We start from the raw sequence: 27,444 nt of genomic DNA, 5'->3' as shown, positions 1-27,444 counted from the left end.
GATTTCAATGGCTATACATGACAAAGAATGCAGTCTTTACAAAAGTGGCTTCAAAAAGTAACTGCACAAACAACAATCCATAACGAGCATCAACAACAAACCCTGGGATGGGGAAGAACCTCATTTTTAGAACTGCCACATCCTATTATTCAAAATTTCTAGTTTTCAACCAAAAATTATGAAGAAAAAAAACCCATAAATTTTGAACCATTCACAGGGAAATAAGAAAGTAATGATAACTATATCTCTGAGGAAGCTTAGATATTGGACTTAATAGACCAAGACTGTAAATCATCTGCCTGAAGATAGGCTCAAAGAGCTAAAGGAAACCAGGAAAATGATGTGTCACCACATACAGACTATCAGTAGAGATATAGAAATTATGAGGCAAAGCCTAATAGAAATTCTAGAGCTAAATTTTACAGTCAGAGGTAACTGAGTAACACCTCTGGCCATTTACCCTAGAAGGACAGGACTGGACCGTCTCAGGGAGGGGGACAGCACGTTTGATGGATGCAACACCTGTTACAAGTTGGAGGAATGACTGTTGCTCCATCATAACTGGAAAAACTTCCACCACCCTCTCCGGAAGAAGCCTTCATTTTGGGGTGTTTGTGCTCCCATGTGCAAGGAACCTCATGGAAGGCCATTCCAGAACACCATTAATATGGCAGTAAGAAGGCATCTTTGGGTTATTGTGACAACCAACCACCATGAATATAATTCTTAAGTAGAGAGTCTTACTGACCAGTGATGCAGAATAACTCAAGTCGGGACTGGCACTGCTAAGGGTTTGTTTCTGATCAATATTCCTGCGTTTCTGATTTATATCGTTGGTATTTTCAATAAAGCGTTTTTACAGAAAATGAAGTTAAAAGGGTTGACTCATTTGCCTCAAACAGGTCTTTCTGTAAGCATAACATGCACCTAACAATAGACCGCAAAATCCACAAGGCAAAACCGACAGGATTGAAGGGAGAAATCAGTAATTCAACAATAATTACTGAGACTTAAGTATTCCACCCTCAGTAAGGGATAAAACAATTACAGATCAGCAAGGAAAATGGACACTGAACACTGTAATCCAGCCAGACTGAACAGCCTGGACAGCTGTCTAGAGCACAGCACACAGCAAAGCAGAGCCTGCACTCTTCGTAAGTGCACCTGGGACACTCTCCAGCCAGAACACATATTAGGTTAGGACAAGTCTAGAGAGAGTCCAAAGGATTGAAATCAAACAAGGAACATTCTCCGGCCACAATGGACTACAACTAGAAATCAGTAACAGAGGAAGACTGGAAAATTCACAGATTTGTGGAAATTAAACAGCATTCTGCTTGATAACTAACGGGTCAAAGAAGATATTGCAAAGGAAATTAGAAATGAGTTTGAGATGAAATGAAAACACAGTACACCAAAATGTATGGGATGCCTGTGAAGCCAGTGCTCAAGGTGAAATTCATAGTTAGAAATGTCTACATTTAAAAAGATCTCAACAACAAGTTTCTACCTTCAGAACCTAGAGAGAAGAGCAAAGGAAACCCAAAGGTAGCAGAGGAAGGAAATGATAGGATTAGAATGGAGATAAATGACGCAGGGACTCAATAAAGCCTGAAGCAGGTGCTTTGAAAAGATGGACAGCATTGACAAACCTTTAGCGAAACAGAAAAAAAGAGGAAAGTTCGAAACAATATCAAAGCAGGGACATCATTAATGAGCTCAGAAACAACAACAAAAAAAAGAGTATATGGAGTGCCTGGGTGGATCAGTTGGTCAAGCTCCTGCCGAGATCTCCCCTGCCCTCTGCCCCTTCCTCCACTCCTGCTCATTCGCTCTCTCATATAAATAATAAATCCTTTTTAAAAAAGAAAAAAAGCATAAGGAGATACTATGAACAATCCTATGCTGTTCAACGAATTAGAGAACCCAGATGACACGGACAAATTCTAGAATAAGACAGCCTACTAAAATTTACTCAAGAAGTATAAAATCTGAACAGATCTATAACAAGAGATAGAATTAATACTTGTTTAAAAGTCTAGTATGGATGTGAGAATTTCAGAAGCACAGAGATGAGCAGGGTACTCAGGCCACCTCAAAGCACACGGGTAGGATAATAGTAAGGAAGTCAGCTTTGCCCTGGGATAAATTAAATTCCTTTACCTACTCAAGGGTCTAGATCCAAGAAGTGATAACCTACCTGCCTGCTCCCTATTCATGCTCCTTGGAGCAAAGCCTGGGGAAGAGCCGCCCGCAGGCCCCGCATCCTGCCGGTCGGTCGGCCACAGGTGACTGCGACTGTCGGGAGGCCCCGCCAGGTGGCGGCGGACCCAGCATCTGTCCCCCCGCAGACCGCCGAGGACGCGGCCCCAGGAATAGGCCCCGTGCCTCGCCCCGCCCAGACGCACCCCTCGCCCCTGCCCCTTAGCCCACAGGGACTCCCTTTGGGTGCGACTTCCTCGGCTTCACGCCCTTGTGAACCTCCCGGAGAGCACGTCCATTAGGGCGGGGGGTGGGGGTGACTGGGTGGCGGGCACTGGGGGGGGCACTTGACGAGATGAGCCCTGGGTGTTATTCTGTATGTTGGCAAATTGAACACCAATAAAAAATAAATTTATTATTAAAAAAAAAAAAGCCTGCCCGACCACTTTCGCCTGGCCTATTTCATTTCACTACCAACCGGATTAAACCTGACACCGACCACCCAGAAAGGGCCACCAGCCACTGTAGAAAATCAACCGCATTACATGTGACACATGTAAGTGAGCACAGCACCACCTCAGGCAGACAGGCAGACATATAAGTGATTACGTCCAGGTGGTTTAAGAGAATAAAAAACTTTCCAGTTGTTCCCTTGGGGGGAAAGATGGACAATTATGAGTTCCGAGGATGGAATGTCTGTACGTCATTTACATTTTCAGTAACTGGATTCCTGTATTGTGTGAATAATGAAACAGAGGTAACAAATAGTGTAATTTACATGTATTTTCTGTAAAAACTGGTGGGTTTATATCCACAGGAGGTGAGTGTACCAGTTCAAATTGGTATTTCCTAAATAAATAAGGGGTCCCTCCATGGAACATCAGTATGAGCCCTCAGTGAGGAAGAAAAATGGACACGTTAAGAATATTAGTCCATTGATTATTAAGGTAAATACCAAATACTGCATCTAAAAGGGTGGGGGGGAAATAAAATAAATAAAATAAAAGGGTGGGGAAGGGATAACTGTTAGAAATGGAGGAGGTGGGGAGAGGAGGGAGGGAAAGAAGAGGGGAAGAGGTGAAGGCAGAGAGGAGGAGAGGTGGAGAAGGGGAGATGGAGACAAAGGGCCGAACAGAGGGCCAGGAAGAGGGCAGGGGAAGCTTAGGGGAGGGGGCAGTGAAGCAGAGTCTAATACTGAGCAAGTTCCATGAAGACATCTAGGCCCATCTGAAACATTAGACCAGATTTGCATCCTAATAAAAAGCTGTCCCCTTCCCCCCAATAAAGGATGTTTTAAGAAATGTATACGATTTTAGGCTTCCTATGTCGCTGAACGCTCGATGTATTTAAGAGCTCTCCCGGACAGAAAGCACCAGAAAGCTCTGCCTGACCGACCAAGGGGCGGGTGACAGCAGTCCCAGGCCAGCCCCACTCCCCCCATGGATTCCGACCACGTGCACATTCCCAGGTCCCAGCTGATGAGCAAAAGGTCTTCAATGGCAGAGGGGAAGAAGCCAGAGGAAGGCCTCTACTTTCTCCCCTCAGAACTGGCCCCTGGTCCCCACACTGTTCTCCTAAGCCCCCCTCCTTTGCTGGGACAAACACCCAGCAGTGTGCAGAGGCTGGTTCCTCCCAGGAAAGGCCAAATACCTTGCATTTCTTTGTACAGTTAAAGCCTGGAAACATCTCTGCTCCTTTGTCCATGTTTCAGGATCAAAGAGAAGGGGAGCAATGAGCAGAGAAAGGACATTTTACCTGTGTCTTTGTCCTGCGTAAAGGAAACCTTCTAATGTCATTTACCTTCAAGGCCCCCAGGGATCCCTGGGTGGCACAGCGGTTTAGCGCCTGCCTTTGGCCCAGGGCGCGATCCTGGAGACCAGGGATCGAATCCCATGTCGGGCTCCTGGTGCATGGAGCCTGCTTCTCCCTCTGCCTATGTCTCTGCCTCTCTCCTCTCTCTCTCTCTCTGTGTGTGTGTGTGTGACTACCATAAACAATTAAAAAAAAAAACAGCCAGGACTCCTGAAACTGGGACCCTGGCTGCTTCTTGGTTACTGGGTCCCACCAGCCACAGGAGAAGCCACTTTCAGACTGGAGTGTCTGGGCCCCCAGTGTCCTCACTGCGTGGAACTCAGAATGCGGTGACTTCTAAATATATCATCACATAGAACAAAGCTTCTGGAACACTGTGAACACAGCTGACTCATGGGTCACCTGGAACCAACCATAGTGAACACCATTTAAGTTAAAATAGTGTAGGTTACAGATAGCTCGAAGGGTCTCAGTTTGCCGAAGTCCTTAATGTTTTCTACCGAATATCCTCATGTCATTTTTGGCAACTCAGTTGAACAGTTTTTGGGTTTTTTTGTTCGTTTGTTTGTTTGTTTTTAATTATTTACTTATTTATTCATGTGCAACACAGAGAGAGAGAGAGGTAGAGACACAGGCAGAGGGAGAAGCAGGCTCCATGTAGGAAGCCAGATATGGGACTCGATCCCGGGTCTCCAGGATCATGCCCTGGGCTGCAGGCGGTGCCAAACTGCTGCACCACTGGGGCTGCCCAGTTGAACAGTTTTTGGAGAAAAAGCTTATCAAAGTATTGATCTCACTTGATCAGGGCAGCTTTTTATTCCTATTATAGTAGCACACTGTCAGGATTTCCTGTTCTCCATTAGTTATTTATCGTGTAGCACCCCTAAGTCCTCAAGAAAATGATTTCAAAAAACTTAAATATGGCACATTGTATTGCACGTGTATGCTATAAACATGTATTATTCTGGAAAGTGAATGAACATGTGAATAAGGAGAAGCACAGAAATGCAGAACGTAACTATTACCATATTAAAATTGTGCCGATCACTAAGGAAGCCAGGAATTCCAAGAGTCATTCCTCGGACATATACAGATCCGAGGCTTAGCATAAATATTTTTGGAACATTAATAATGTTGCTAGTGTTTTCCTTTCTCCATTTCTAGTAAATCTGACACATAAAGGTCTCCCTCTTCCAGCCGCCAAAACCCACTTAGGTGACACTTGGTGGCTTGTCTGTTCCACTGTGTCTATATTGGCCCAGACTCAGACTTCCCCTCCAGGGCTTGGAGAAGCCAGTGACTCCAAGGACACCAGGGAACTAAGTTCTAAGACAGTTAAGGAATGAAGACTTTCATTTCTCGTGTATCTGTCTTCTTTTCTTCTCCCTAGCTTGTCCCTGGCTCTGTTTGATCAGGGTTGGGCACGCCCACATCCTGTACAGGTGCCACCTGGTATGTGCAGGAAGCTGTGCACCTGTCCTTTGGCCTGAGCGTGAGTCGCCGCTGGCTGAGCCTGGCACACAGGGAAGACCAGAGTGGAGCCCGAGAGTGGAGCCCGTCCCCCTGACAAGTGGGAATAAACAAATGACTCACTCTAAGCAGTCACTGTCGGGGTCACCTTCGCGAAGGCCACTCTGGCAGCTCTGATGGAAGAGCGTTGAGGAGCATAATCTGGAGGAGGGCAGTCTCATCAAACCTGCAAGAGATGACCTTGGCTAAGCCAGTGGTTGTAGGAAGAGGAGGGAAGGAAGCCAAGAACAGTATAGGAGAACCAATCTGCAAGGCTTGGTGACTGGATGTGCATGAGGGTAAGGGGAGCTGGGGTCAACGGCCAGGGAGGCCCCTAGGGGCCCTCGGGTGCTCCCAGCTGAGACAGGGGGTAAGCAACAGGGCAAGGCCTCAGAGCCAGAGCCTACTGTTACTGAACAGGCCCTCAGCTCTCCAAGGGATAGAAATTGAGAAGAGGGAATGCCTGGCTGGCTAGGTTGGAAGACAAGCAGCTCTTGATCTGTGCGTTGTGAGTTCTGGTCCCATCCTGGGCAGAGAGACTACTTCAAATAAAACCTTAAAAAAAAAGGGGTGCCTGCGGGGCTCAGTGGAGCCCGGGACTCTTGATCTCAAGGTTGTGAGTTTGAGCCTGGTGTTGGGCATGAAGCCTACTTAAAAATTAAAAAAGGAAGGGAGGGAGGGAGGGAGGGAGGAAGGGAGGGAGAGAGGAAGGAAGGAAGGAAGGAAGGAAGGAAGGAAGGAAGGAAGGAAGGAAGGAAGGAAGGAAGGAAGGAAGGAAGGAAGGAAGGAAAGAAAGGGAAGAAGGGAGGGAGGAAGGAAGAGAAGAAGGAAGGGAGGAAGGAAGGAAGGAAGGAAACAGGAGTTTTAGGCTAGGCTTTATTGGAGTTTATGCTCCGGCTACAGGGAGACAGCATAGAGGGAAGACTGTGGAGGGCATGGAGAGTTTCTTAAAGAAACTTAGATGGGAAAAGTGTGAGGTTTAAGAATGTAGAGGTGGGGTTTTCTTGGCTCTTGTGTACTTAGAGATTATGCTTTCCGAACATTGCCTGTCTCATTAGCATGTTAAATCTCCACCGCTGGGCATGACTTTTAGAATTTAAATAAAGGAAATGTAACTTGAGGGTACTCCTAGTGGTCACCTGCATGGGAGGTCTACCCTGGCGCAGACTGGTTTGATCCACATCTCACTTGTTTTTTGCAGGGCCTCTCTCCTTTAAGTTGACCTCTTGTTTTGTGCATTTCTGTAAGATATATTGCTCAAGAAACACAGATTCATGAATTTTCTCTTAGGGAGTGTTCACTTTACGGTATAGTCACATGGCTTTGAGGTTCGGGGAGGGGCCCTGAGTCCTGTCCCTATTTTGTCTCAACCCCAGGGACACAAGGTGAGCCTTACTGTAAGGTGATTTCTCTCCAGAATTTACCAAGGGCTCTAAATAGTTTGGTTTAACTTAACTGCCAAAAAAAAAAAAAAAAAAAAAACCCTGAAAATGTAGTTTTACGGGTTTCCTCAAAATAAGTGCATCCCACTGATTAAGATTCAGTACATACACTTGACCCAAGGGGGTGAAGTCAGGCGGCACGTCTGGAATTGTGCTTCTGTGGCAGCGCCCTGTGCCATGCCTCTAAGCTTCCTCCCTGCTGAGGTCACAGGCTTGCTTGCACAATGCGGTTGCCACCTGGGGAGGGTAAGGTGAAACAAAGCACTAACAAAACCATACAATTCCATGGTGCTGTTTGCTCCACTCTGTAGGGAGTGGAGAAACCTGGGGATGTGGGGTTGGACATGCTGCTTTCCAACCAGTCATCTAAACAGCACAAGTGTGCCTTAATCCAAAAGCCACCATGCCTACTGCACTCTGCAGCTAAATGTGAAGTCTTTGTGCTTTCTTACTGCAGAACTTTGGAGAATGACATGTAAGAAGCTTGGAAAGGGGCTTGAGTAAGAAATTTCAGCTCACGTTAGGCCTCAGAGAGAGGCTTTCCATCTTGTGGTACCCTTGACAAAGACTTATTAGAGAAGATGTGGGGATTTGAGGGAGGAGAGACATGGTCAAAGCCACGGGTGATACCAGAAGTCTGAAGGGAAAAAAGGGTGCCTGAACCTGGCTGTGAGTTTATTTTGGGCTTCCTTCTCCAGGAGAGCCTCAGATCCACTGGGCAGAGGACAAACATGGACTGGCACATGCATGCCTTAGACTCTCTGTGTGCAACATTCGCTGTCTCGCCACATGTCATGGCAAATCCAACTGAATGGGAGTCCCACTTCCCACTTTCTGTCCCCAAAGGGCAGGCACATACTAATTGTTCACCGAATACATTTTGATTGGATGAGTTCAATTTCCCCGTAAAGTTGCATCTTGATTTTAAGGAATTTAAGAAAGCAGAAGAAGCAGGTGAAATAAGATTCCTCCTTTAACAAAAGGCATTTCACAAAGTATTTTTTGGTATGTTGAGTAAAACCAGAATATCATTTTTATAAGGAGATAGGTTTCAATATATTATTGAACAAAAATATTTGTGTAAAATAGTCTGTGTAGAGAGACGTTTAGAAAACTATCTCTGGGGGTGCCTGGGTGGCTGAGTCAGTGGCTCAGTCGGTTAAGCATTGGACTCTTGATTTTGTCTCAGGTCATGGTCTCAGGGTCCTAGGATTGAGCCCTGACAGCTGGCTCTGTCCTCAGCAGGGAGTCTGCTTAAGAATCTCTCTCTCCCTCTACCCCTCTTCCCATCCCACCTCCAACTCAGGGCACTCTCCCTCAAATAAATAAATGCATCTTTAAAAAAAAAAAAACCCCTATCTCTGGATGGTGATATTTCAGCAATTCTTCTTTATTTAAGTTTTCTGTGTTGTTTTAATTTTTTACAACAAGCACAATTGTGTAATGGTTTACACAATTATTTTGATAAGAGAAATAGTAAATTGCTTAGACTATCAACATTTGATAAGGCTTAAATATCTACCATAACTATAAATGTGGCCAAGAGGCAAAATATACTACATTCCTGTCTTAGAACAACACATAAACCCACAAAACCAAGACATTGTTTGGAATTTAAAATAGTTATTTCAAAAATTTTAAGCTAAAAAAAAAGACATTTTTAAGCTATAAAAGAGTCAATACCCAAATATTTCATAGTCTGCTGATACACATACTTTTATCTACAAACTTATAGCAAAACTACCAGATTAAAAAAAATAATAATAAGAAGAAGAAATGTGTTTTTCAGGGATCCCTGGGTGGCGCAGCGGTTTGGCGCCTGCCTTTGACCCAGGGCGCGATCCTGGAGACCCGGGATCGAATCCCACGTCGGGCTCCCGGTGCATGGAGCCTGCTTCTCCCTCTGCCTGTGTCTCTGCCTCTCTCTCTCTCACTGTGTGCCTATCATAAATAAATTTAAAAAAAAAATTAAAAAAAAAAAAAAAAAAAAGAAGAAATGTGTTTTTCAAACTTACAGCCAAGACACTCCTGCCACAAAGCCAAACTATAGTTTGGTTAGAAAACTTTTTGCCCATACCAAAAAAGCCAAGCAATGTATTACATCGACAACTATTTTTGAGGACCCACCACGTGCCAGAAACTAGAATTAGGCACACGATGCAGCACCCACGCATGTTCAGTGTCCCAGGGAGATGGGCACACGGCCAGGCAAGTTTAACGGCCTGGTCACTTTTGCCAGAGGAGAACCAGAGGCAGCTGTGGCAGGCAGTGGAGGAGCAGGAGCGGCAGCCACAGGTACGCAGGCCCAGAGCTGAGAAAGCATGCCCAGGTAATGTTTTCAGGCTCAGGTATATAGTCTCAGGAGCAGCAAGGAGAGGCTGGAGTGATGGCTGCAACCGCTAATCCAGGAGTCACCTGCCAACTGGAGGAGTGCATTTGGATTTCTCACAAGGACAACTGTGGGCTACATGGAGAAAGGCAGGACACAAGGCAGAACCGGAGGAAGGAGGATCTGAGAGGCCCCAAAGGAGTGGATGGGGACCCATGCAATGTGCCGGGTCAGGACCCCGGAGCCCGGCATCCTAGTGTTGGGGGTGGAGTGACCTCTGGGGGACAGCGATAGAGAGTCACACAAAAGTTTCTGAAAGCCCACTACACCCAAGTTAAAGGCTAGAAAAGAGAACAAGATGTAAAGAGTGAAATTGAGAAATTCACTGACTTGTACACTAACTCATTCCAAGGGGAAAGTGTGTAGTGATGATCCGTGCGTAGACGAGTAAGCTGTAGAACACAGTGACTCTCGAATGACACAATCCTGACCATTGCAGGACTTCTAGCCTGAGAAATAACCTGAGCAGTGCAAGTGGTCCCCGCTGGATCCAAAGCAGGTGGGGATTTCTGTGTGGCCTGAAGCCTGGATGCAAGCCGCTGGTCTCACCCACAGGGAGTGAACACCATCACTGATTGAGGGTACTTGCAACAGGAATTGTTACCTGGTGGGAAGCAGAAGGAATTCAGGATCTCCAGACCAGAAGGCAGGAGGGGGGCCAAGTGGATACATGCCACCTGCAGCCACCTCCCCACCATGACACTTGAGAGCAGCAGTAAGAACTGCTGCCTCCTGGCAGAATCTGCTCTCCACGTGAGGACTTTAGGTCTTCAGAATGAGCTCAACACACTGCCTCCTTCAGCAGGAAAGCTTTCCGCAGTGTCAGCAAGGTGAAACCATGTCCTTGTGACTTAGGGGTTCCCCATTCAGAATCATGATTTATCTTTTTGGCCCAGAATGAAGTTCATTACAGAAAACATTGCACAGACCTTTGGAAGAGCATGGTTACTGCTGCATAACCTACTACAATAACAGTCACTGCTTACAACAACCCACATTTACTATCTCAGAGTTTCCATGGGTCAGGAGCTGGGCACAGCTTAGCGGAGACCTCTGCTCAGGGTCTCATCAGGCTGAAGTCAAGATGTCACTTGGGGCTGTCATCTCATTTGTGGTTCAGGATTCTTTTCCAAGCTCACTGATTGTTGGCAGAATTCAGGTCCTGGCAGTGGTACAACTGAAGCTTCAACTTCTAGAGGCTGCACACCAATCCTCTCACAACATGGTAGTTTGCTGCTTCAAGACCAACAGAAGAGAATCTCTGCTGTTTCAAATCTCTGACCTCTATGTGCTCTTTTAAAGGGTCCCCCTGATTAGGCCAGGCCCACCCAGGATGATCTCCCTTTTGAGGAACCTAAAGTTAACTGATTATGGACCTTAATTACATCACAGTCTTCCCACTTTTGCCACATGACATAATCTAATCATAGGACTGGCATCCCTTAATATTTACAGGCTGTCCTGTAAGGGGCTACATAAGAATGTGACTCACTGGCAGTTACCCTGAGAACTCTGCCTTCCACACCCGGTCAGTTTGAAGGAAAAGAAGGAACATAATCCTGAAATATCAAAGGAAAATCATACAATAAATTCAAGCAGTGTGTTAGGGCTCTCCAGAGAGACAGAGCCAATAGTAGAGGGTGGAAGGGAGAGAGGTTTATTGTAAGAAATAGGCTCAAGCCATTAAGAAGGCTGACAATCCTCATGACATGCCATCCGCAAGCTGCAGGTCCAGGAAAGCCAGTGACATAGTTCTAGTTTGAGTCCAAAGGCCTAAGAACCAGGAGCACCAATGCTGTAAGTCCCAGTCCAAGGGAAGGAGAAAACTAATGTCCCAGCTCCATAGTCAGGCAGACAGTGAATTCTCCCTTCCTCCATCTTTTTGTTCTATCTGGCCTTCAACAGATTGGGTGATGCCCACCACATTCGGGAGGACCATCTGCTTCACTCAGTGCACCAACTCAAATGTTAGTCTCATCCAGAAACACCCTCACAGACAGACCCAGAGGTAATATTTAACCAGCTATCTGGGCACTCTACAATCCAGCTGGGTTGACCCATGAAATTAATCATCACGAGCAGCTTTCCCAAAGTCAGGTGTGGTGGCTAGGGGTGGGTGCAGAGGAAGCTGAGATGGGGAAAATAGGAAACCATGTGTGAAGCTACGTTCCTCTGTGCACATTGATGGAGTCTTGGCCAATCTCAGATTCCGCCTGGCTCACTCGAGTGCCTGGGACAGACGGGCACATAGGGGATGGGGTGGGACTTGGAAGGAGAACCTGGGGTTGCTTGTCTTGGTGAGAAGTGGATTGTCCTGGGCTGGCAGTCTGAGATGGGAGAGCACCTGAGAGCTCAGTGGGCATCTGTGATTTTTTTTTTCTGATTACCACCTAAAGATAACACTGATTGTAGAAAGGTGGAAAGAGAAGAGGGGATTCAGGTAAATTAAATTACATTTCTTTAACGTGAGGAACCAGATCCAGATATATTTGTGGCATAAATGCTTAAAGCATTTGCTTTATTTAATGCTTAAATAGCTAATAAGTGTTGATATCTCTTTTTTAAAAAGATTTATTTATTTGAGAGAGAGAGCATAAGCGGGAGGGGCAGAGAGAAAGGGAGAGAGAACCTCAAGCAGACTCTATGCTGATGCACAGCCTACCCTAGGGCTCAATCTCACAATCCTAAGATCACAACCCTGAGACAACCGAAGCTGCAACCAATGGTCAGACACTTAACCAACTGTGCCACCCAGGCACCCCAATATCTAACTATTAATACTTTGTTGATGCATACTTTTAATTTTTTTAAAAAAATTTTATTTATTAATTTGAGAGAGAGAGAGCATGCATAAGCAAGGGGGAGGGGTGGAGGGAGAGGGAGAAGCAGACTCCTCACTGAGCAGGAAGCCCCATGCAGAGCTCCATCCCAGAACCTTGGGATCATGACCTGAGCTGAAGGTAGACGCTTAACTGACTGAGCCACCCACGTGCCCAATACATACTTTTTAAACATTTTCATATTTATCTACATCATAACCTTCTCCAGGTAGCCAGCTATGAAAAAGGAAAGTGTTTTCTGAAGCTTACTGATAACTACCATGGAACACTGCAAATCCTTATTTTCTAGACAATCTACTAATTGACTCATCAATTCATTCTATTTATTTACTCTCAGAAGCAGCCAACTTCCTAAATGGCCTCCTCCTGGTCCTTACCTCCTGGTTATTCGGGTCTTTGTGTGGTTGCCTCACACTGAATGGAGCTGACCACAGTAAAATGCAGTGAAACTGATGGTGGGTAATCCCAATCGTAGGTGATAAAACACAAGTGCCTTCTGCCATGTTCTCTCTTAGATTGCTCCCTTGAGGGGAAGGGGGCCACCATGTTGTGAGGCCACTCAGGCAGCCCATAGAGAGGCCCCCACCAGGAAGAACGGAGTCCTCCTCACAAAACCAGCAGCATGTGAACAAACCATCTGGAAGCAGATCCTCTGGGCCCAGTCAAGCTTTTGGATGACTGAGGCCCTGACCAGCTTCTTTAGGGCAAACTTCATGAAAGATCCCAAATCAGAACCAGCCAGCTCAGCTGCTTCTGAATTCTTAAACCACAAAAACTGCCATGGTAAGGTTTTATTACTGTTAAGCGACTCAGTTTTGGAGTAATTAGTTATGCAGCAATAAAAACCTAATATACTTAAATGTTCACCAAGCAACTCTTCTTTGCTGGGTTCTGGGTCAAGAGAAAGAAATAGCAGATGGTGGGGCACCTGGATGGCTCAGTTAGTTAGGTGTCTGCCTTCAGCTCAGGTCATGATCTCAGGGTCCCACATCCCTGTTCAGCAGGGAGTCTACTTCTCTTTCTCCTTCTGCCCTCCTCCCGCTCATGTGCACTCTCTCTCTCTCTTAAATAAATAAACAAACAAACAAACAAACAAACAAATAAATAAAATCTTTAAAAAAGGAAAAAGAAATAGCAGATGGCAACTTTCCTACAAGGGCAATGTCTCAGAAGTGGAGGGTCTGGGATGAGCTGTGGGCACCTGGTGGAAATATCAGTGAGAGCAGGGAGTGGAGAGTCTAGACTTTTAAGTGAATAGGGCTGCTGAGGTAAGATGGTGGTATTAAACTAGTTCGGAGCAAGCCCTCTCTACACCCAATAAAATTATGAACGAGTAAGTAAAAACACAAAAACTACTCACACTATTCAAATTTTAGAGCAAGGAGTGCTCAGAGACAGACGTTTCTAGAAGTTACATGTCTCATACTCCATGAGGCTAACGTCTCAGCAGCCTAAGGGAGAGTGTGAAAGGCCAAATTCTAAAAATCTCTAATACTTCCCCAAATTTGAAAACAACCAAGGAACAGAGTATACTTGCCAAAGGAAAAGGCGTGAATGTCCCTCTAACAGCAATCTGTTCCTAACAACAACTTGGTCAGAAGAGAAAAGAATCAACCAGATTTCACCAGTTTCTTTTTCCATGCTTGGAGAAAGTACAAAAGGGAATTCCAGGAGGAACAAGAAAATATAAGAAAAGCTGGGGATGAGAATGTGAGTCAAGCCTAATAGTGGATATTTTACAGAAAATTGTACTTGAGAACGCCCCTCTCTGTTGCAAAATCAGAGAGGGTTTGGGAACTACTCCCAAGGATCATCTCTTTCCCTTCTCTGTTTGATGGGGGAAAGGAAGTTTCTACTGAGCGATGTAGGACTAAGTAGAGGAGAGGGTTGGGGTAGAAAAGAATAAAGTATTTCGTGTTGAGAGTTTGGGTCAGAAGTAGGATTTCTGAGGTTCCAAATGCATTGGAAGGAATTAATCTAAAAATTGAGCCATTTACTACTACCCAGCTGGAAACGTGGGGACCCCAGATCAGGGGCCTGGAAACTGCCACTATATATAAATTACAATAAATAAGAAGAATTGAATTCAAATCTGCTAAGTTTTAGAACTCAAGGTGATTTGTGAATGAGCAGACCTCTGTCTATTTCCAGGCCTCCTCATTTAAAGTAACCCTCCCCACTCCCCTATCCTGGGAGGGGTCCTGGTGGTGGGTTAGGGGTCTGATAGTGAAGCAGACATGAATTTTAGGTCACTTTCATCCTTCTCGGAGGACATGTTTGGAGACCTGTGGGCCAGAGTGGGGAGAAATGGGTTCAGCTATGCAGAAAGAACAACGAAGTTCTCTTCAACCCTCACTACTTTGGTATTTGCAGGGGGTGAGGCTCTTCCTACTGTGAGCAGCTCCACTTTCACAAATATTGAAATAATGGTGGCCAAACAAGAGGATATAAAAACAAAAAAGATGATGAAAATTTTATGACCCCAAAACCCATGCAAGTAGCCGAAAAAAATGTAGCCTTATACAGAAAGGAAACAAATGGTACATGTGTATATTACCAACTTTATTCAAGCAGGGGTAGGAAAAAGAACCAATAGTCAATGACATTGTAACAGAGGCTGTGATGGTCCTTTTTCATGTGTCAACCTGCCTAAGCTCCAGTCCTCAGTTCTTCACACACTAAGCTAGGTGCTGCTGGGATGGCATTTTGTATCGTGATTAAAGGTCTTAGCTGACTTGAAGGGAGAGCATCCTAGCAGGTCGGGGTGAGCCTGATTCAATCAGTTGAAAGCCCTAAGTAGAGAGAGTTCTGCAGTTGGGCAACACCTTTGGCCAGCCATGCCTAACACCTTCCCTGAGATGTGGGGCTTCTCGAGCCAGCCTCAGAACCACCTATACTGTCCCTTGCAGTGGGTCTCTTGATACACATCTCCTACTAGTTCTGCTTCTCTGTCTGAGCCCTGACTGATACAGAGGCCTAAGATTTATGCCTCAAAATCAAGAGGCCCTGAGTTGTACTGAAAGCCTTCTACCAAATCTGCACAAAATATTTCATACCTGTGTTTTATAAAGCATTCCAAAAATACTTGGAAAAAAAACCATAGAAGTTTCTAACACTGTGAGTCTAGCATTTCTCTGGTTCCAAAACAAATATCAAAAATAAATAGAGGTCCATTTCATATAATAAAAAGGCATAATAACCCTAAGCAGATTGTAAGCAAGTAAAATCTGGGAGTGGAATTCAGGAAGAATGTGTTATATTTATCCCAGCAATGAAGGCTTGATTCAAAAACAAACACTATCAATGTAACTCACTCGTGGGAAAAATTAATTTAATGGATACCGAAAATCATTACCATACAGTTTTCATTCCATTGGGATTCATAGTAAGTTAGGAATCAATGGAAACTATATTTGGCTACTAGAAAATTTATATATGTGGCCGTCATCATATTTCTATTCAGTACTGCTGCTCTAGACTCTAGAAAATACTCTGATCCTAGAGAATAAAATTCATTTCTCCCAAATCAATAAGAAAAATATAAGGTACTCAACTGGCCAGTATACACGTGGGAATTCATTCACCTGGATGGTCAGAGGGAGTGGTATACTCCATACCACTGGAGCTTTGTGGGAATGTGAGACAAAGCCACAAAGTGAGGATGGCTCCTCCAAGAGTTGCCACTGAGCCTCAGGAGGAGTCTGCAGGGAATCTAGATGCAGACAAGTAGCTGTGGCCTGAGCCACCAACCACTGGATGCTCAACTGATTGTCACTCAATGGGGGGCCCAGGCAGTGGCACAATCACCGGTCCTGAGCTGAGCCTGCAGGGTGGGGGCTCTGAAGTCACTGAAGTCAGCTGCCCTCCCTGGCCCCCCAGTGCTGGTGGATGTGGGCAGCTCCCACCAGACCTCCTCCTTCTGGCAGCCAGGGTCAGGAAGCTGTGCTTCTCCAGGGTACATACATGGCCCTCAGGGCTGACTACCTGGAGTAGGGCATGCAGGCAGCAGACAGGGCAACAGATCCAGCCATTAGCAATGTCAGGATCTGCCTCAGAAAGCTGTCTGGCCTGGAGTCCCAGCTTTCCTGGGGCAGCTGTCTACCAGTGATTGAGCACAGGGGGATGCTGGGCAGTGCTCCCCTCCAGCACCCTGCCCGGGAGCTGGCTGTGGCTTCCTGCGGGCTGCATCTGGGTTGACTTCTCCCGCTGTGCCACCCCCTTCTTCCTTCCACAAGGGCTGATCCCCCATAAACATGGGTCCTCTTCTATTGCCCATCCCCAGCTGTCTCAGCCTGCTTCTGGAGAGCCCAGCCTGGGGATAAGCTCCATGATGAGGGACACCAGCTTCACCCGTGACCATACGGAGGGAGGCGGGAGATGGGGCCTACAGGTTCCACTTTGTCCTTGCTCATCCCACTCAGCACCCACTTTTTTTTCCACTATGGTCCTTCCAAGCTACAGCAGCTCCAGGCCCCCAACCAGCATCACTCACTTCTACAACTGCATGTAGTTGGTTCCTTTCATTACCCCTTACTTGTTATCACTATGGTAGTTCTGCTCCTGTTTCAAGCCCTGATACAGGGTCCTGAGAAGAAAAATAAAGCTCCAAAAAGGACAAGAAATAAGATGACTTTTGAAATCAGGAGGGCCTTGCCTAGAACATGTGTTTAACTTTTCCGCAAAACACGTTCTTCAGTGCTTATATAATGCTTTACATAACCCCATAGGATTTCATCGGAGAGTTCCTGGATTTGAACCTATGTTTTTGCCTCTTAAGTCATTTGTTCACTCCATAAATGAGGTGTGATTGAAACTCAAAGGTGGGCTTTAGTGAAAGGCAAGAGCCCTGGCAGGAGATGTCAGGTGTGTGCACCTTGCCCTTGGGTACAAGGGCAGGACCCTTCCCCAGGCAGTGTGGAAACCCGAGGACAGTGGAGATGTGCTTCCTACACTCAGTGTCTGAAAGTTACCTGAGAGTTCCAAGAGGATAGTTTCTGGAACCTGTGGGTCCATGGGGCCTTCCCTGATCCCTGAGCTCTGGGCAAAGTGGTCTTGAACTCCATTCCTCCCTCTTGAGCATCGATTCCAGAACCTGCAGGGGGTGAGCCACAGCAGCATTGGGCTCTACTCCACCTCCCTAGTGTGATGGCTGCAGCTTCACTTCCATCTTTGAAATCTGGAACCTTGTATAGTCACTTCTATAGCCATCCCTAAACCAAACCATGAAGGCAGAGGAGTCTGGGGAAGGTCATTCTGTATTGGCTGAGCTGATGCAGTACAAACCACCCCTGACACCAAACCACCTGGTCCCATCCCGTTTTTCTCAGGACACTGGTTACCTTGTAGCAGCCCCCCAACACAGATGGCCAAGTATGACAGGGGACAGCCAGTGCCACACAACCCCACATGGGGGCCTCGCTTCCAGTGACTCTGCGCCTGTCCTCTCACAGACAGTCACCCACTCGGGGAAGGAAGGGCAGGTAGTGATGACAGCAGTCACTCAATGAAGCCTGTTATTTATTGTGCTGAATTCATCATTCTAAATTAATAAATATTCTATCAACATACTTTAACACCATCTATTTAGGGACTCCACGATCACAACATTATCACCCGAGGACTGAAATAACACTCTGAAAAAAGAAGTCAAAATTACACATTCTTGCAGATGGCGAAATCAAAGCTTGTTTGTCAACCAAAGAACAAACCACAACAGTAGGAATATTGATGAACTCAACATCAGAGACAACATTTTTAAAATAAACTTAATCTTTAGGTACTAATTTGGAACCACCTACGAGATACATTAAGGAAAAGAACAAGATGCAAAACATCGGATGAGTGTGTGGTTTGCTAGTACTTGTCTTAAAGAGGGCAAAGAATATATCTGTTATCTATGTTTGTATTTTATGTATACCCTATATGTACAGATGCATATATTATATACATGTGCTTATATAATCCTATACTATTTCTGGAAAGACACAGATGACACTGGTATCGTTGGTGCCTCTGAGGAGGGGATGTGGGTGGCTGTGGGACAAGGATGGCAGAGTTTTTACTACATAACATTTCATACTTTTTAGCTTTGAGCCATGTGCAATTATTGCCTACTGAAAAATAAATTTATTTTTCAAAAATTTTTAAAGATTTACTTATTTATTTGAGAGAGAGAGAGAGTGCACACGCTTGCACGAGTGCAGGGAGAGAGGCAGAGGAGAGGGAGAATATTTTAAGTAGACTCTACACTGAGTGTGGAGTGTTTGACACAGGGCTCAATCTCCGGATCCTAAGATCACAACCTGACCCCAAACCAAGAGTCAGCAGCTTAACTGACTGTGCCACCCAGGCACCCCCTGAAAAATAAAAGAAAATTCTAAAATAAGCAGCAACAAACCCTTAAAAAAACAAATAAACATTAAGTTCCTTACTATCCACAGTATACTGGGAAATGCATACATGGTGGCATACAGTGTCATATTGAAAAAAAAAAAATCTTATATGAGTTCCTCTCAGCCTTAATTCTCAAACTGCAAATACACATCTCAGAAAGAAAGAAAGAAAGAACAGCCAGAACTGGATGGTTTCTTCCAATTAGGTCCTGTGCAGGCCCTTGGGTCTAAGAATCGTCCAGGCCGAGCTTAGCAGCAAAGAGCGAGGTGATGACATCATCTCCCATTTTCAAAGCCAGGTCATACGCTGTCTGGCCATTCGTGTTCTTCTTTTGGATGCTTGCATTGCATCTGCCAAGGTAATGGGCATGAATAGAAGACTCAGGCACTTGAACCTGATGGCCTGGTTCCTCCATGACACAGAGGCCATTCTGGGAGCCTCCTGGCCCCACCTTCCTAAACCTGTCCCCAAGAGACCTTCCCCCATGACCCCACTCTCACGGGTGGCTCTGCCCTGAGACCCTTAGAGGGGCTCTGTGATTTCAACACATTCAGTTGCCAACATTGGCTTCCACTGCATCAAAGTCCTACACCAAGTGTGTTGGTGGGAGGGCAACATTTTCATTGTGCTTTTAAAACCATTCAGTGCTGGGGACCTACCGTGGCATGGTGGCCTCCATTCACAGGGTTAACTGTTCAGGAACTAGGGCCTTCTGTAATCATCACAGGTTGGCTAAGGGACCACTGTGGCCTCAGAAGTCTCCCCCAACCATCAGGAACATACCTCAGTAAAGCAGTGACGCACTCCCTTCCTGCTAGGCCAAGCAGAGCTGCTTCATGAAGAGCTGTATTCTGGAGCCTGTTGGGGGGGGGGGGGGTGGAAATCATCCTGCTAAAGCTTTTGTAATATAGGATGCTATGGGCACACGGACAAAGTCACACCAGTGACATCAACCCTTCCTTGTCTTTTGTCTTTCCTTTCTCCCTGGTGGCACAACTGTTTGTCATTTCACTCCTCAAGTTCCTTGGGTCTCTATTAGGCATTTGCCATTGGAACGTATATGTATTCACGGGGTTACCACATCTCCTGAGTAAATGTATAGTCTTCCTTCATAACTTCCTCTAAACTGAGAACAGAGCACACATTCTATTTACGAGGTGGGGAGAGGGTAGATTTTCTGTGTAACCCACAGTTCAGTTGGGGAAGTAACAAATTGTGACTGCCAACTTTAATTTTGTACGCTGCCCCTCAAACAACATGACTCTAACATGGCAAGGGCACTAAATGGGACACCCTCTTCTGCTTCAGAGCAGAGGTGATACCTATGAATCTGTTCTTCTGAGTAGCTTGGTATTTTATTACCAGACCTTCTAGAATGTGTTTTGCACAGCAGATACATTGTGGTGTTCTGCAAATTTGTATTTTAAAGAAACTCTACTATGAATGAACAAACTACTTAAATCTAAGTATCATGTTGGATGAAGGTACATCTGCTTTTTGTAAATCGTGGATTACCTACTAGAATAAATCTCCACAGTTGAACCCCTAAGAAGCAGACTGATGGTTACATTCACCCCTCCTGGCTACTGGGACAGAACTAAGAGAAAAAATGTTTGAAATTGCTAGTGAAGGAGAGTAGCTGTTGTCCAAAAGCAAACGGCACTTCTCTTTGCCCTTCTCCTAGTAAGACTTTGAATCTGTGTTTCTGAAATCTGTTGATAAGAGGAATCAGTTTTGGTGGAGGATGTGTACTTCTCCTTAGCCATCCCTTTGTGTTGAATATGAGTGTATTCTGGTAGGAAAGATGCAAACAATGGAAACAGCAACACTAGGGTGGGGCTTTCTGCTACCTGCCAAGCTACTGGGAAGTTTCCTTCTACAGAGTTTCCTTGTGTAGAAGTTTTGTGTATAGAGACCACCTAGGCTGCTTCTCTCCACTAATCAAACAAGCTAGGGTAGGGGGACACTTTTTAAATCCTTATTTGCTAAGGAACAATTCACTGAACCTCTTTTGTAGGAAAGCCAGATCTTTGGATGGCTTGTGCCTCAACAGCTGTAAGATGGATGGAGCCCTGAGGTCATATTCCTAGATCTATAGAGGTCCAGCTGGGTGTAGAGGCCAGGCTGACCAGGTCTAAACACTGTGAACTAACAAATATAAAGCAGATTTAGCAGAATTGGCTCTTGGTGGAAAAATCTGCTTTCTTCTATTGGCATAAACTAAAATGGAAGAAGAGATCTCTATGCTCTATTTTGAGGGAGGGCTTCTGGTCTAGCTTTCCTCCCTCCCCCTCCATGTGAGCTAAATTCTGCTAACTATGCTAATGCAGTGGGAGTGACATCGGGCTATTACACACCATTCAGACAGATGGTACAACCACTGAGTTAGACTTAGTAAAGATGGATTGAGATCACATGTGGATAAATGTCAATTTATAGAATGGTAAAGAAGAATGGAAACTGAGGAACACCAAGGAAAAACAGGTAATCTGTTCCATGTCCAGAGTAGTTTCTTCCTTTCAGCTGGACTTTTCATAAGGCTAGGACACAACATACATAAGATTTTGATGTGAGTCAAAATCTGCTCAAGAGATTTTGTATCAGCCACACACATTATACATAAAGTGCTTCAAGAAAAGCTTGTCTGATTCATACAAATATAAAGTATACCTTAATGCAAAACAAGGTGGTGTTATCTTCATGAATAATGATAACCCAAGTGTGGGATAAATGGAGAAGCTGACAATGTGAACCCTAAGAAAAGGTGAGCAAGTAAATTCCAGCCACCAGATACATACACCAAATGTACCAAACATTCTGCTATAAAATAAAACTAAAAAAGGGATTGTGACTACCTGATACGCTGTCCTGTTGGGCAGAAACATAAAAGTGCACATAGAAAAATTAACAGGGATATATTTTGGATAAAAACACTAGCGGACATTTTGAGACAGAGGAAAATAGAAGCAAAGCTCTTTAACTTTGGCTCCGTGTGCCAGCTTGACGTACTCAGCAGTGGGATCTCTAACAGGCCTCAATCTGGTCTCAGTAATAGGTCAGGGGTAGCAGTGTCAGATGGCCCTGCTGCAGCACCGCCAGAGAACTTCCAGTTTGGCAACTTGGTTGGCCCGATATAAGCAGTTAACTAGTGGAGCCTGTTCTCAAGAAACTCCCCACCCCACATTTCCAAAGTAATTTGCAAAAAAACAATAGAACTACAAAGCTGGGAGAGGTCGAGAGGCAGGACAGCCCCAACACTAGGGAAGTGACAGAAGCATGGAGGGGACCTGGATCTGTCCATCCTGCTTCACAGCTGGGGAAACCAAGGCACCAGATCGTGTAGGGAACTCAGATGTGCAGGGTCCTCCCCAATGTGTGAGCATCCAGAGACAATTGGTAAGGTTTTCTTTCTGCAGTAACTTTATGGGTACATTTCCACAGGGAATACACTGGGCCCACTCCTCTCTTAGTGATCTCAACAGTTCAGACCATGATGAAAATGTTGCTTACCATCCCAAGGGCGAAGTAGGACCTGCCTGGCCCGCAACAGTGTAAACTCCTGAGTTAACAAAATGTATCATCATTTATAAGAGCTACAATAAAGTTGGCAATTCAATAGTCCATTTAAAAGTTTGTTTAGGGCACCTGGGTAGTTCAGTGGTTGGGCATCTGCCTTCATCTCAGGGAGTGATCCCGGGGTCCTGGGATGGAGTCCTACATTGGGCTCCCCACAGGGAGCCTGCTTCTCCCTCTGCCTATGTCTCTGCTGCTCTCTGTGTCTTGCCCAAATGGGGAAAGTAGAGGCAGTTAAGTCTCTTATTAAGGTCAAAATGGGTTAAAATGGCTCCTGAGTGGTTCAAATTGAGGGGGGCATGTGCGTGGATTGACTCTGCTCCAGCAGAGCCCCACAGTGGCCACTGGCTGCTGGCTGCTGGCTGTGACACCACACCTGGGCTCTCCTTCCACTGGATCTTACTTACAGGCCCCACTGCTGCTCGGTGTCTGCTCCTCTCTGCACGAGAACCGGAATCACTTCATGGTGCTTATTCACGACAGCCACGATTATAACGGGTCGCTCTTCGCCATCCTTGCAGTTGGGATCTGCTCCCTGCAGCATAAGAAGGACGAACTTGCCATGAAACTCTGCTCTCAGCAGCATCCAACTGCCACCCTACGATGCATAACAAACATGCCGGCAGAACTAAAGTGCTTTCAGTCACAAGAGAAGAGAATCAGGACACCCAAGATCTAACCGGTAATGGACCGAGCCGCAAGCCACTCCTGCTCCCCTTATCAGGAGGGGTAGGCACCCAGAGCCTGACTATTTTAGGAAGCAGGAAGGTCACACAGGGTCACACACCAGGGATTCTGTCCACCTTTATGCACATTATTTGGGCTCATATGACTTTTTCCTTTGCTATAAAAACTGGCAACCAATAACCATTAATGTCAAGTTCTTAACTGGCCATTAACTCTACTTCCAGGCAGTTTTAAATGAAATGGCACCGTGGTTATCACAATACGGAGCAAGACTCCCATCTGAAAGAGACAGAGGTGTACCAAGAGGCTGAAATCCTCAGAGACTTGTTTTTGGAGTTGCACTGACCTCATCCAGCAGCTCTTCAATCACAGAGACTCTCCCTTCCCCTGTGGGTCCGACTTCCTTCAGCAGGAGCCTGTTTTCAGGCTGCAGGATTATACAACAAGGTCAATTCCATCACCACAAAATATTACTGTGTCCCCTGCCTGGACTCAACACTCCAGGCAAATATTTCCTCTCTGAGGTTGAGTTCTGAGCCCCAGGGACAGGTGACTGTGAGCTTGTGCATGTGTGCATGTACATGGTTTTCAAAAGCCATCAGCACAAATAAACCCAGCTAATGTAAATCTTGCTGGTCTCTCATACCTTGTCTTAGGTAAGGATACTACACTGACATGGTTTATATTTATTAAGACAGGGATGCAATGAGAAACCTCACCACCCCAGAAACCCCACACTAGTTTTATTACTATTTATTACTATATATAGTCATAAATTTATATATATTTATATATATGAATATATGCTTTTCCTAGGAAAAGCAACCAGGTGAATCCTAAAATTTACTCTGCACACTTTATGAAGTGTTCAGAATCAGTCAAAGTATGACTGTTCAGAAAATGTGCTCACCTGAATGAAGCATGAGTAAATTGGTAGTCAGCTTTTGTCTGGGGGAAAAAAGCTCTCACCTATCATCAGAAATCTGAAGAATTTATTATATGCTCTATTTTCAAAATGTGATAAAATTCCCCTTTATATATAATTTTTCTTTATGGAGGATTGTAAATTCTTGTTGCTGCAAGGCTGAAGAGGCCATCTGGAAGGCAGGAGACACTACTTTTAGTATGCTTCTGCCACTAGACCTGAGGGTGACTTGGGGTAATCCCAGGACTCCCATTTTCCTGTCTGCAAAGTGAAAATAATATATCTACCTCCTTCTGGCTCTCTGGAGAGCCATTAGGATGAGGACATAGGTCAAGGCCTGTGAGACTTCCAAAAGAAGATCCTCGGTTCAGGCCATGTCCCTTCTGCCCCCTACTCTAGAGTGATTAGCTTGGAACAAGGTACTCTAATAGTGAACCCTCAGGGAGTCTTAGGGGGCACACTTGTTCTTAAGTCCACTCCATATGGAGAACTATACCAGAAGGCACTTGAATGTCAACCTCAAGAGGTCTGAGACCTTTATAGCTTTTGTTCATGATTTATTTTCATTACCAAGAACTGTGCTTGGTATATGTGTGCTCCAAATAACCACTGAATGAGTGAACCACTGAATGAGTGAACCACTGAATGCTGTTATTATTCGTCTGATATTTATCCTCTAAATACAAATGAGAAAATAAAGGCACACAGCAATGGGAGATTTGAGTCACATACAGAATAAGTGGGTGGAGTCTCCAAAACTGTTAAAGTTTATGCAACTGTATATTTCTCTTATACTCATTGACAATACTTTGGAGAAGGCCAAGAGTACAAGGGATCATAAGCAATATAGGTTAATGTAATTCTAAGGTCTCCTTCCCAAAATAATTGGTGTTTATGACATGCAAAGCATATGGTTGGGAAAAAAACAAGATGAGGTAATAAATCACCTGTCTTTGGAGAAATCTTGATATAAACTGGGTGCCAGTGTGCGCACCTCCAGGGGTGCACTGCAGGTCTGGCTTTACTGAAGGTGGAGGAGAGAACCCACATGTACCCATCTCCACCTCAGAGGAGATCTAGGCTTTGGGCTTGTTGCTAAGAACATCTGTCCTTCCTACTGCAGCTGAAGAGAACCAACTGAAAGGCAAGGTGGGGGCTGAACAAGCGTACCCACTGTCTCTTTCTCCAAAGGTCCAGTTAAAAATGTTCGTGGTCTATATTTTTGAAAAACAAAACTCTTAACAGCTGTGGGAAACTCTGGAAGGATGCCAGCAGTGAATCGGGAATTGTGAAGAATTCCAAAGACTGAAAGTAGCTGGAATCTAACTGAAAGGGAAAACAAAGCAAAGAAAAACCAGCTGAAGATGCCAGAGATAGAAGTATGTTCCCTCCAGGGAGCCCCGCAGCTCAGTTAATCCACATGGAAGGCTGGTGTTGGACACAGGCTGGATTCATGAGCATTCTATGAAAGGGCTTTGTTGTTAAGTGGTGTCCTCCTCTCCCTCCTGTGCTCTCTGCTTAAACCCTGATAACTCTTTTCCAGAGTTCATGATTTGCCTAACAAAGTCTTCTACTGGGGAGAACTGGGTGCAAGAAGGGCAGAGCCCAGACCTCTGTGACAGACACAGGGAAAGAGAGTAAGGAAGACAGCTCCATCCAGGAATGAAACACCCTAGAGCCCTTCACAGCACCATCCCCACCTCCAGAGGAAAGGCAACTAAGAGAACCCCAAGGCTTTCTCCTGTCCTCTGCCCAAAAACGCTCCAGGGAGGTCTGCCACACAGATTCCCATCCACCCCCTCAGAAAGCTGAAGCCTGAACACCCATGGCAGGCACTGGCACTACTCAAACTAGCCCTTCACTTGTCAACATGACCTGGCAACCAAGGACCATCACATACTTGAGACCAACCAAAAACATGACAGAAAAAGACGGACAGACAGAACTGACCTCAGAAGAAACAGAGGTGATTTGGGAAACTAACAAGAACTTTAAAATAATTCTAATTCATAATCTTGACATATTTTAAAGGATTCCATAAAATAAAAATATACTTATAAAAAAGGAACAGAAAATGAAAAAGTATTCTTCCATTTAAAAAATCTCAAAGTAGGGCCACCTGGCTGGCTCAGTCAGGAGAGCATGCAGCTCTTGATCTCAGGGTTGTGAGTTCAAGCACCATGTTGGGTGTGGAGCCTACTTTAAAAAAAGTAGAATAGAATAGAATAAAATAAAGTAAAATAAAATAAAAAATCTCAAAGTAAAACATTAAACAGACAAGCCTAAAAAGGACAAAGGAGTATACATACTGTGAGCTGCTCCTTTTCTTGAAATTTTTTGGTCTTGAAATTCTTTGTCCTCTTGACTTTTTCAGTGGTATCTGAGGTGCTCTGGCTGTAGTCACTTACTGAAATGATAGAGTCAAGGACTAAGACGATGCCCCCCTACCACTCCCCACATATAAAGAACTATCCTACTAGCATGCCCCTCAAGAGGTCAGAAGAATAAAATGGCTTTTATAGAAGTGTCTATGGGATCAAATCTCACAAGGACTCCCAGAGCCACTTATCTCAGTCCAGGCAGGGCCAGAGGATGAGTGGGAAGGCGGGGGAATATAATATATAAATAGTTTTTAGGCCCAAAAGAACACTCCCCACAACTTCTCTTCCCAAGGTGTGTGAAAGAATTAAAAAATCTCACTCCTATCTTCAGAGATGCCAGAAGAGTAAAATGGCTGGAACATTAAAGTAAGATGCGTGGTTGGGCTGGCAAATTTCAAGCAACTGCCTGCCATCCTTGCCAGGTCAGTGTGTTTCTGGTCTATCATCTTAAAATCACTGTGAGAGTATAACTCACCCAAGCTGGACCTGCTGCCAAATGGCCCATCACCATCCTCGGTGACACCGTTCAGAAAGTGGTTGCTGAAATCTACCGGCTTGCTGAGGTAAAGGTTCTGGGCAAAAAAAAGTGTAAGCAGCATGAATGATGAAGCGTCTTTGTCCCCACAGAAGAAATACTCTCCCTGATAACCTGTTCCTCTCTTCATTAAGGGCTGCTCTATTTACACAGTCAAGCCCAAACCCAGACATCCTTCCCGACACCTACCTCCCCTCACTGTGATGTTCTGTGTGTTATGCCTCTTAAGTGGCTCCTCGGTCTGGCTCCTCCTTTCTGTCATTATAGCCACAGCCCCCCTCTTCAGACACCAGGCTGACTCCATTCCCAACCGGTTCCTGCCAGCCTACCTTCCAGTTGGCTGCTCCAGTCATCTTTCTACAATTTATAAGTAATAGCATTCTCCTCTTGCTTAAAACCCTCCATATCTTGGAATTAGGGTGGCAAGATGGAGAAGCTCAGGCTACTGAGTTTGAATCCTGGTTCTATCACTCATTAGCTTAGAGACCCTGGAAGAAGGTGACTAAATTTCTCTGTACCTCAGTTTCTTCACCTGTAAAGTGGACATAGTAGACCTGAAAGGGATGTTGTGAAAGTGAAATGAGGTAAAATGGAGGTCTATAAAATTAGGATAGGTGATCCACAGTCCAGACCTGGAATTCTTTATCCACCTGGACCGATCCCACAGTGTGACATCCTGCCACCACCCTCACATGGCTGCCTCTCTTGCCGCAGGGAATCACCTACTGCTGCCTAACGCTAGAACACACAGGCTGA

At 45.2% G+C, this 27,444-nt stretch overlaps 1 protein-coding gene and 1 non-coding gene across 35 annotated transcripts in view; both read right to left on the bottom strand.

Annotated features, from left to right (window-relative positions):
• The window catches only part of DZANK1 (double zinc ribbon and ankyrin repeat domains 1), a 110,843-nt gene that overhangs the window by 27,743 nt on the left and 55,656 nt on the right, over nucleotides 1–27,444 (bottom strand). For 4 of the 34 annotated variants that reach the window (XM_035705720.2, XM_025469173.3, XM_025469172.3 and 1 more), the window contains exons 18-25: nucleotides 26,629–26,725; nucleotides 26,082–26,179; nucleotides 23,194–23,274; nucleotides 22,568–22,695; nucleotides 19,371–19,445; nucleotides 7,075–7,202; nucleotides 5,608–5,710; nucleotides 4,970–5,527 (exon numbers count right to left, since the gene is read on the bottom strand). In XM_035705720.2, coding sequence (XP_035561613.2) covers nucleotides 5,401–5,527; nucleotides 5,608–5,710; nucleotides 7,075–7,202; nucleotides 19,371–19,445; nucleotides 22,568–22,695; nucleotides 23,194–23,274; nucleotides 26,082–26,179; nucleotides 26,629–26,725 — 837 coding nt within the window. In that variant the 3' untranslated portion in view covers nucleotides 4,970–5,400. Of the gene's footprint in view, nucleotides 1–4,885; nucleotides 5,528–5,607; nucleotides 5,711–7,074; nucleotides 7,203–10,837; nucleotides 10,914–17,693; nucleotides 18,938–19,246; nucleotides 19,446–22,567; nucleotides 22,696–23,193; nucleotides 23,275–26,081; nucleotides 26,180–26,628; nucleotides 26,726–27,444 lie in introns of those variants that run through there. The other 30 variants (XM_035705734.2, XM_035705735.2, XM_035705741.2 and 27 more) reach the window with 20 other exon arrangements.
• Nucleotides 15,141–15,255, bottom strand: LOC112674334 (small nucleolar RNA SNORA5). The gene has a single exon (XR_003145383.1). It is a non-coding gene; the product is annotated as a small nucleolar RNA SNORA5 (small nucleolar RNA).

This window comes from Canis lupus, chromosome 24 (genome assembly GCF_003254725.2).
Source record: "Canis lupus dingo isolate Sandy chromosome 24, ASM325472v2, whole genome shotgun sequence".
NCBI classification, from domain to species: Eukaryota; Metazoa; Chordata; class Mammalia; order Carnivora; family Canidae; genus Canis; species Canis lupus.
This window is presented reverse-complemented; position numbering and strand designations above follow the sequence as displayed.